The sequence below is a fragment of the Barbus barbus genome (genome assembly GCF_936440315.1).
Source record: "Barbus barbus genome assembly, chromosome: 10".
Classification (NCBI taxonomy): domain Eukaryota; kingdom Metazoa; phylum Chordata; class Actinopteri; order Cypriniformes; family Cyprinidae; genus Barbus; species Barbus barbus.
The window spans coordinates 24,571,573-24,582,911 of record NC_136738.1 but is presented as its reverse complement, the minus strand read 5'-3'; the positions used below and the strand labels follow the sequence as shown (position 1 = coordinate 24,582,911).

Sequence of the window (11,339 nt, the reverse complement as noted above, 5' to 3'; positions counted from 1 at the left end):
AATGAGGGGTCTTGCAAACTAGTCCGCATTTGTCCTTTGGTGTTTAAGAACCACAGCAAAAGTTCACAAATCTTTCTTATAAATTGCAGTTTTTTTTGCCTGTCTGTGAAAAACATCATAAAAAATTGGTATAGTGCCAAGTGTTGCAATGTGGGTATTATTATTTTCTGGGTAAAATTACTAGCATGTTGTTGTGCTCAATTATAAGATAATATATATCTCTACTGTAAAATACTCTGATATATCTTCAATTTAAGTGTATGGATTTTTTCACCATCATGCCCTGGGAAAAAAAGTAATACTAAAACTTTCCATTTCAATCTTGAAAAAAATAAGAAATCTAACATTTTTGCACTTTAAACGCAGTATGTTCATTACCAATTAAGAAGTAATGTTCACAATGTTATTTGAATAATTTTGACAATGGTTCTTGGAAATGTATGCCTTTTATTTTGCATTGTGTTCATCAATGCAGCAAACTGTACATATGGCTGGGCACAAAAAAATAAAGGCGACAGTGACTTCTTGGCATTGTTGTAGCTCCAACATTCCACAGACCTTTGGGATAAGACAAAGCAGACCTTTCTACAAGAGAATAACTCAGAGGAACCAGGTGAAGGCCCCTGACCATCCAAATATTGATGAAAATGTCAATGCACAAACGAACCATGTCGACATTGGTTGCACATAATGAGACAAATCTGTGCAAGCTTTCATCCAATATATCTCATTTTGGACCATTATTGAACATGTTCTGGCAAGCTATCTGTACCCTTCCCCACAACAGGACCCTTTTACGTTTAGCTACATGAAATTCAAATTCAGCATGTGATCCCGCTTTAACCTTACAGACAGTATTTTGAACTTAAAGCCATTATCTTGCATATAATTGACATCTATGCATCAACGTTCCTTGGCTCATGTTTTATTCAAAACTTCTTGCCGCAAATTTGGCAAGGAAATGTAAACTAAATTCCTGTTCAACATTTTTTTTCGTGTTCCATCTCCCGAAGACACATGTAAACAATTCATAATTCGGCGACGTGAATAGAGAACACCCAACTGGATTGCAAATGATGATGAGTGATAGTGCTCTTCAATTGTGTTTCGCTATCCCTGAGAACCTTATTCATAATGAAACGAACCAACCTTCTGAATTATACAACAAAAGTTCAGCTACAAGATCATTAAATATGTATACTGCCTAGAGCAGGGAGTTTTCCACACACACAATAGTGGAGTCGCCACAGAGATACTGGTAAGGGTTGTGGTATCACTAAGAGTGCCAACATCTGGCAAGGAGCGAGTAAAACAGATCCTCTGGCACTACACTGTTTAAACCAGCGAGACGTGTTGAATGAGCATCACTCAGCATACCTTAAAGCAAACCATCTCACTCCCGCATAAATTAAGACATTATCTATGGTTCCCATCATCACCTATTGTACCATTCCCATGCTTAGAAGAGGAACTATCCATGTGTATTCTAGATCTAGAACAGCAAAGTAAATCAGAAACTACATAACCAGACAAGACTTTTAAAATAAGCAGAAACGTTCATTTACAATGGAATGTGAAGGGCCCAGAAATTTTCATTGATTAAACTTCCAGGAATTACTCCTGAAACATTGTTTCAATCTAAAATTATTATTTTTTTCTTTTTTTTGGCATTTCCAGTTTTGTTACGTCATTTTATTTTGTCACAACTGACAATAAAACATGAGGAAAAACCGACTTGCTTGAATACATGTCCTTGTATTTGCTCTTGAATTTTGGCCCTAGTACTGTATTTCTTGAAAATAGTCAAATATTTGGACGACAGTTATTCAAACATTTAAGGCCACAAAGTTCAGCTACAACAACTTTCTCCATCTTTTTTTTTTACTCCCAAAACCATGATGTCATACAGCATTTTTTCCTTTTTTCTTTTTTACAAAAATATTTGCAGATACGATTGTACACATTATTACTCCCCACTGGAATGGGAGTGACAGCAATGTATCCTGGCGATAACTAGTTTTCCCCATTAAACACCGTATGGGACCCTGGCGAGTGAGGGCCCAGTGTTGCATAGATTTCAGGTGTGGATTTCAGTAACTGAAGTCACAGTATTTGGAAACAATTTCAAAAATGTCAGAGGAAATTAAAACAACGCAAAACAAAAAGTGGTTTGATGGTTGTACATTGGTATTACAAACATAAGGGCACAGCTGTATAAAAAAATAGCCTTTTTAGCTGAGGTTTCAAGTCTGTGGCATCAGTGCTGGGATGTCCCTGCCCAAGTCACAGTGCAATGATAGGCTCCTCCCATTTATAGGAACCACGCCCACACCCACACTATTAGAGCTCGTCCTTCCGCTTGCCCACTTTCTCTTGGTCTCGGCCCCTGAGATTTCTCATGAAACCAGTAAAGCCAGCTTCCTGTAGGGGGTAGACAGTGAAAAAAAACAAAAACATTCACCACTGTGGCCCCAAAAAGTATTTGGACACTTGCATATAAATGCATTAAAAAACATGTCAAATGAATGTCATTGTTTTAGATCAGTGGTTCTCTAACCAGGGATACGTGACGTGAGGGTACGCAAATAAAATGCAGAGTTTTGGCATTCATTTAATTCTACTCCAACTTAAAGTACCATTAAAACAGAGCATGCACTTCTGACAAGCAAAATGCCGCTTTAGTATAAAAACAGGAAATGTGCATGTCAAATACATGACATCTAATCAAATTACCTCATTTATTTGTGGTCAAAACTGACTGTATCTGCACAAGCAACGTGCGTATGATAGGATGCCTTTTGAGTGTGCTGCTTTAGAAAGTCGCACTGCTGTTCAATGTATCTTTCAAGTAGGTTTTTAGCACTTCATAAAAAAATAAATATTGACACGGGCTGTACATAGAGATGGATTTAAGAAGCTCTCTTCAATATAGAAATATACCCTGTGCGAGTTCTTGTTTATCATGTTTAAAATACGAGCAAGAATGTAATTTTCCCTTGAATATCCAAAAAATTGGAAATGGAGACTGATTTTATACAACAGTTCAACAATTTTTTTATTACATTAACATTTTACATTTTAAATGTAGCGTACATTTTAAACACAATATAGTCAATATTTTAGTTATATTTTGCAACAAAATAATATTTCCTATGAAATCTGCAATAGAGCTGGTGTGTGTCTCCAAGCAACATAGCCTACAGCAGTGTTCCATTAGTTTTTTAAAAACTTTTTCATTTTTAAGAATATGAAATAAAACATGGCATTCAATTAATAAGACTAGAAAAACCTTGCCTCTATAAAGGTAAAAATGCACCTGTGACTCAATTTGAGGGGGCAAATATTGTCAAAGGGTGTGACTGTGTTCTAAGTGGAAGAAAGGGGGTATGCAGAAGAATGTTAAATGCCCCAGGGGGTATGCCGCTGTAAAAGGTTTGAGAACCACTTTAGATTAACCAAGACAAAATAAAGGTGGCATTTGCAAATAAATTACGCTAGATCTTTTCTGTCTCTGCTGTTATCTTTTTATTTGTCCTAGCTGTACTGTAGTTCATCACATTAAATATGGGCATGTTCTAGCAAAGGTGCAGTCACATTAGATAAGAATGTGAAATTACTTTGGATTCACGATATGATACAACAGGATGATGTAAGTCAGTGATTCTTAAAGGCCCCCCACTGTCCAACACAATATTTTTGTATTTTTATATTGTGCACAATATTTGAAGGCCCCCAAATAAAAGCGATTTTCGGTATTTGTGTCAATTTTTTAGAATGTAATTTCGAGTTGTTATTATTATTATTATTATTATATAGAATTGCCCCCTAGTGGGCCCCGGACCCCTGGTTGAGAACCACTTCTCTAGTGCTTCCATGAAATTAAATAAAAATGGGAAACAAAAACAAAATAATTAAAAGGTTAAAATATACACATGTACTTGAAACTAGATGGAGCGTAAAGTCTGCAGTTTAAACAGAATAACCTTAATCATGATCCAATCCTTTTCATTTCAAACCCTTCAAGCATTTTGCTTGAAAAGTGTGCTTGTGCTTTCTTTTACCTAAAATTACAACTTTGATGTTCTGTCATATACAATAGCATTCATACATTTTTATTTGTTTCTTAATAGGGCCACTGTATTAAATACAAATCACTCACAAAATCACATGAAAGAGCACTTACCCCTCTTTCCCCATTGTATTTCTCGCTGAACTTCCCATAGTTGTAATAGTTGAATGTTGGGTAGCCCTCAACTCCCTCCTGTTTACACACCTCATGGTTTTGTCCCTTTGTGCAGTCCACTGCAGCATATGCAATCTGAAAGGAATTAAAGCATAATTATTTTGACATGAAACAGTTCTGTCATAGATTAAATACCCTTACTTCCCCTAAGTATGCTGTATCAAATAGTATTACAATGTGATATATACAGAGCTGTGGGTGTGGTTGCATCTATCAGGACTTTTTATAAAAAAATAAAAGCACACTTGTTTTTCAACAGCAAAAAAGGCATGAGTTTGTGAGTAGTGCACGATGTAGTGGTGCTGGTGAGGAATTATGCTGTCTGATCATGGTTTCATTGTTTACGCTCCTGAGCCCCTTGGGGACCCCTTTGTGCAAAAGTTCCTGGGAGGATATACTTTCCCTAGAGAAAGCTATATATTTGAAACACATTTTCAGTCAAACAGCCTAACTGCACTGACACGTATTGCATAGTGTGTGGACTGAACTGAACATTGCTTTGAGTTTCTATTGGGCCAATTTACAGAGATGTAAAACACTACTCAATAATCCATAGGACTGCATGGCACCACATTTGAATCTTCTTGATGACCATTGGCTTGTATATAAACCTTCTTCTAATATGGCAAAAACAATTAAGAAGGAATGACAGCAACATATAAAAACCCTGAAGCTGATAGTCAATAGCACCTAAAATCAAACTTCTATGCCCTTTGGAGTAGATATTTTAATGTGTGAAAACGTAACTGTGAAATCTAACAGCACAGCTGCTTTGGCACTGACTGAACAGTTTCGCTCGCTGAACCCCTACGTCCTGAATTTAGCCTGCTGTTTTTCTCTAGGGTAATGAAAAATGAGTAATACATTCCTGTCAAGAAAGGCCATTCAAAGCAGCGTAGATAAAATAATATAGCAAACACCCGAACATTAAAACAAGAGCAAAGATTTATGCTCAGGATATCTGAGGACGGCAGCTAGCGAAACAAACAAATGAACCATAAATATCTCTCGACTAAAAAAAGAGATGCTGTCAAGGCATATTTTAGCCCTGTCAAATGGTATTCAGTGCATTTTATCACTCAAAAGGTGAAAACAAAAAGCCGCCTTTGCATAACTCAATATTTATCTTCATGGCAACCACGTTTGTCGCTATACGAATGAATTCATCTAGTGAAATTGGCATGTAGTATTCTCACTCTTAAGACAAAAACAACTCACACGAAAAGCGATGCTAGGGATCTTGGTGCACCAATCAAACATGATCCTCCAAGATTACAGGGTTTCATTGGAGGTTGACAAATGTGTCTGATTATTCTGTCTTTATATCGACAGGAAAAAATGGAGAGGAAAAGGATTGTTCATTTGGTTGCCGGCCAATTCTAATATCGATCCTCGTGTTGGTGGAATACCCTCTTGGCACTTGACTGATCTTTCTATAACCTCCCCAATAAGCAGATGTAAGCAACATAAGACTCATGGAAACTCTGGATTTTGTGCTTACAGAGGGTGATTTATGAGATGGATGAGGTTAACAAAAAAAGTCATTCACAAAGGCACAGAGATCCATCTCAGACAGTAATTATCAACCTCACAGAGAAAGAGCCCAGGTCATTGCGCACAGGAAATGAAATAGCCAGTGAGCTCATGAATATTACAGAAGAGAAGTTATTTCCATTTGGTGGTATTAAGTTAAAACAGGTCAACAAAAGAACATCTGAACCAAGACTAGGCTTTAAGCCATTAGCCTTTTTCCACAATTGAAGTATGTTGTTTTTAATTGGACAGCATATGTTATCTTTCACTACAAAAAAACTGTTTAATAGTCAAGAATAAACAACAGAGTGCAAAGAGGCTTTATATTAAGAATTGAAGGAATGAGGTTCTAAGCCCTTTTTCTGCTAGAAGGCCTTTCAAGATGTTTACTAATGCACTGTACATAAAGGAAATGAACACTAATGAGAACAGAGGATGAACAGAGGAACAAGGAGATAATTGGACTCTAAGTGGAACCAGAAACACAAACCCTTGATACAATTAAACAAACCTCCTTGTTTGAGTGTCAGGGTCACATTTATTTGCAAATTCAACTGATCTTGTGCTGAACTGCACTAGAATTACTTTGATGCATCAATGAATAAAAATTGATGGGCATATTGGGTAATCCCAAAAAAGCTAAATCTGATTGTTTAGCTCTTTGTAGTCTGATTTAGTGAACACAATCCAAATTACATCCATATGTGGTTTGAATGAAATTTTTGAGCGTCCCTAATCCATATGCCCTGCCATTTTCTTTACGACTATTGCACTGATTTGTATTGGAATTAAGGCAAGGCAACTTATTTTATTCCATTGGAAAAGCCCTCATCCACATTATTTACTAACATATGGCTTGCATGTCAAAAGTCTACCATTTCAATTTCTATTTCTGTGTATTCATGTATTCTTTATCTTTGTATACATCCTAAAATGTTCATAAATCATTAATAAAAAAATTGGAAATGTATTTCAGTATGAGAGGTGAGACTGAAAGTGTTCTTGGAAGTCCTTGATATCATATGTAACTCATTTTCCCTCAGCCTTTCTCTAGAGTGAAGTATGGTATTCGCTATGTAGTGAATAATGGATGAGTGAATGAGTGAGCAGTTTCATATACAGGATATGAACTAAGGAATAATTGACAACGGCCTGTTGAATTATTGAAAAATAATGCACACACAGGTTGTAATGGAGCCATGCATTATTTTTCAATAATTGAATGGCCCAGAGTCAATCAATTTCACTTATACCACGGTTACCACACCCCAAGATATCGTTCAGCTTCAAAACGCTTGTGTATAAAACTAATTTCTTATTCATCTCATCCCAAGCCTATGTAGCTAATTTCAAGATGTCATTTTAGAGCTTGCAAATGTGAGTGTGAGAAAGTGTGCTTGTACAGTAGCTATGCTTCCATCACCCTGTTTTTATGTGCATTTTGAAGTATTGCATCAGAAATGAGTGATGGAAAAGGCGAATTTCAAAAAAACAAAACCCCCTTATTTTGCAAAAAAGATTTTACACTCGCGAGGTGGTTTTTGTCTTGTGCAAAAAAGAGTTAATGTGAATAATGGGAGAAGGAAACATTTAGCGAATAAATTCCTACACATGCAACAATACATTCATGTGACTTTGTGCAATAGGATGGCATAACTTGACTAAGCATCGGACAAATCTCATTGCACAGCATCTGAAATGCTATGGTAATTCTGAAATGCCTGAGCAAAAATATTTCTATATAATTGCCTCCCAGAACTATCTTACATGACTGCACTCTCATACAGCATGCATCCACATCCTTAAACAATGACCATATTTACTGTTTCATCTGCTTGCTCTGAGGTGCAAGTAATTTATTATATATGAAAATTACTGTATTCAGTGGCTTCTCCTATTTTAGTGTCAGTGAAATTTACTGCCAGTGATGAGTTTGTTCTCTTTGACTCGTGGGATGGAAACGGTGCTTTATTTGCAAATATTTTATGCAATATTCCAATAAGTTAAATTCACAACTTTGGATGGAAACAAAGCTAGTATGTGTGTGCATGCAGAGACAGAGAGAGAGAGGAAAAAAAGTGTGCTTTCCATAGATAAAAAAAAAAGAGAAAAAAAGTAATTTATTTGGGAAAACATGGAAAACTTGTCATTTTTATCCTATTGTTTGTCATAATTGTTTTCTTGGTCAGCCTTTGTGGGTTTTGGTTAATTTGCTGTTTTAGGCTGGAAGGACTTTTGAAGTAGCTAAAATCATTTGGGCAAAGTGATATGCAACTGTAATGTGGACCAGGAACCATTTCATAGCTGGAAAATAATTGCATGCCTTAGAATGTTTTGCCAACCAATCTGAATCAAGCATTCAACAGCCCTGTGATATAATGTGTAAATAATAAAAAGCTTCTGATGCTCATGTGGTCTCACATGCTTCATGAATTCAGTTCTACTGAGATGCAATGACTGACAGACAGGAGCAGAGGTTTACGCATGTGGGAAAAACAACTGACTGTGTATTAAAGGATGCTGTGAAGTGGCTCACTGTTTGGAAAAACCAGCATATGGAGCTTCACGAACAGAGCTTTTAGTCTTCAGACAATCAGTATCTGTTTTTAATAATATCTTTAAGGGCGTTAGCACAAAATCTAAGACAAAAAAAAACAAAACTGGCTCCATTGGAATCTTGGCAAAGTGAATTTCCAAATGCAGTCCATCTGAATAACGATTATGCGCAAGTCTAAACTCAAGAGCAATAGGGAAATTGAAGAGGACTGACGTTGTGCCTGATGAATTGTAGACATTTGCAAATAACAATTCAACATCAATGTCTTATGGCCAGTGATAAATGTCTGCTGTTAAAGAAGCCAAAGGAAATGTTTTTACAGGCCTCTGAAGATCCAAAAGAGAGAGCTACTTTCAAAGAAGTTTTGGGAGAAAGAGGAAAGATTTAGAGAATGATGAAATGTTAGAGTGTAGAAGCCTGAGATAGAGTGTTACTCAGAAAGATGAGTCTGAAGTGTGAAAAAAGTCAAAATATCAGCACTCGTCAAAATGAAAGCAATGTGTGAATTAAGTTAAGCATATGTCAGCCTTCATGTGTTAAGTCTTCATCTAGTCTGCAACAAAATGCCACAGATCACAGCAAACTCTAAGCGTGCAGTGAATGTAAGAGGGGAATAATAGACATTAATAATAGACAGAATAACTGACATCATGAGACATGCAAGAACCAATGACGTTTGACCTTGCGCCATCTGAGAGCTGCATAATGATCTGACCTGTCCTTGATGATCTGATGTTGTATGGAAATATTTTTCTCAAAAATGTATTTTTGTTAAAAAAAAAGCATAATAAATAAGGGCTAGGAGCGACAATAATAACTGACACTTTACAATAAAGTTTGATTTGTTAACATTTAGTTCTATTGCATTTACTTTCATAATTACATATACTACTAATATACTAATGTTATACACTTTTTGAAGGATTATGTGACACTAAAGACTGAAGTAACGGTTTGCTAAAAATTCAGTTTTGCCATCACAGAAATAATTTTAAAATATATAAAAATGAAAACCAGTTACTTTAAATCATAATAATACTTCAGAATATTATTATTTTTACTGTACTATTTATCAAAGCTTAATAGACTTTTTTCAAAAACATTCCATAAACCTTGTAACATCAGATGGAACAACTGACTAAACATCTAAATACAATTCCGCCACAAGCCATGAGCATCCACACACCAACGCAAGTCTTCAAAGGGGCAAAGAAGTCTTGTAGTGAGTGCTTGACTTAAACTGACAAAACATGGCCAAGGCAGCATCGTCTGCTCCACACTATAATATAGAAATCAACAGAGAAACACTAGACGGATAACATGTGAGGTAGAAGACTGAAGGTCAACAGCATCAGACAGCACAGTGACTATGACATTGAAGACCTTGCGAACATTCTGGAGATGAAAAGAGATTAAATTCTAGGATGTGTGAAGGCTGTCTGAATGAGAGAGGGAGAACTTGATTGCGCTTGACAGAACCTGGAAGTCATTTGAAAGGGTTTGTTATTTAGAGTGGCTGGAAATCTCCTTAATGGTGTTGAGCCTCACCTTGCGGTCTTCTTTGAACAGCTCAGCTGCTGTGGTGAAATGAGGGACGGCGTTCTTGCAGTGCGGACACCCTAGGGAAAACAGTAAAATATAAGTATTCATCGAGCTGTCTCACCTTATAATGCCGAGAACACACGGCAAGAGGTGATATATCCCAGCATACACAAATAGACGAACACAGAGATGAATACTAAAGCAAAAGAGCAGAACACAATGACTGAATTCTTTACAAATAAAAAGACATCAGTTCCATGACAATAACTTAAGACAACCAAATACGCACGTAATCAGACAGAATTCAACTTTATAGCTCGTCAAAAGTCACTTTATTATTCTCATAGACGGCCCAGCGGGGGCTTTCCTGAGGCAATATGTGTCTATCAAATTTACTAAAGAACAGGCAAGAGTTTCTACCCTCCTTAGTCATAACGCCTAAACTTTAATTTCCATCCTGTTCTTATGAGGTGGTTTTGATGCTAAGGGTGTTATTCTTATAAATTATGCATGGCATTTGGAGTTAAATGTTTCAAATGAACAACTGCCATCGAATAAACAGCTGCCTAAAGCTAAAAACTTGCCAAATGGCATGGCTACACAGCTATGGGACAACCGTCTCATTACTGTGCTGGTTTAGGTTGTCACGCAATCTTATTTGCACACACTTGTGCCACTTTACATTTTTAAACAAAAGTTCTTCAAGTAAGTGAGTTCACTTTGGAAACTGGTGACTTTTAAATGGCAGTTAATGGCACGGTCATAATTTGCACGGCAGCAAACAAAGGCCTGTTTGTGTGAGGAACAAGGGGTCTAAATTTAGGACGCACGAGGGTCATTATAAATAATGGAGCATAAAGTTGTGTACCTTCCCTTTTGGCTCATGTTGCCATTATATGAGGAGAAGAAAGGCTGGGCAGGCCTCCAAACTCATGCGAGGTCGATGCGAGTCTGTCTCGGTGCCCAGCTAGATACGCTAATCAAGAAGTCAAAGCGTGGGCAAAAGCTGTACTTAAAATAACAGCACATAATCATTTTTCATCATATGCAAGAAGAAATTTGGGGTCCGTTTCACTTGTTGTTGCCCTGGGAACAATTTCTAGGGCGGTCCAAGTGTCAAAATCATTCCAGTGCACCGAAACATTTGCTCCCCAGACACTCCCAGAATGCACTGGTGGTGTACTGACTTGACATTGACATCTGACATAAGGGATGTGGCTTGTGTGAACTAAAGCCCTCGAGTCTGCTCTGATAAGAACATGTTTCAACTATCATGCTCGCTCCAGAGAGTTACCACTAATATCAGGGTAGCTAGGTGATATTTAAACCTTCAGTTCCGTACAAATGCGAAGACCTGCCCTATCATTAAGTAGAAAGTTACTTCACAGCAATGAAAGCTGCCCACTATCACATTCTTCGAATGGTGCCGTTCACCAGAACAAAGCAATACTAATGTAATCATTC

The 11,339-nt window shown here is 36.9% G+C and overlaps 1 protein-coding gene across 1 annotated transcript in view; it reads right to left on the bottom strand.

Moving 5' to 3' along the window:
* Positions 1-432: 432 nt before the first annotated feature.
* LOC306875754 (protein disulfide-isomerase A5-like) overlaps positions 433-11,339 on the bottom strand; it is a 51,679-nt gene continuing 40,772 nt past the window's right edge. Inside the window, exons 15-17 of the mRNA XM_079426473.1 lie at positions 9,882-9,952; positions 4,184-4,318; positions 433-2,421 (exon numbers count right to left, since the gene is read on the bottom strand). Of these exons, the coding sequence (XP_079282599.1) occupies positions 2,341-2,421; positions 4,184-4,318; positions 9,882-9,952 (287 nt within the window). The 3' untranslated portion in view covers positions 433-2,340. The remainder of the gene's footprint in view (positions 2,422-4,183; positions 4,319-9,881; positions 9,953-11,339) is intronic.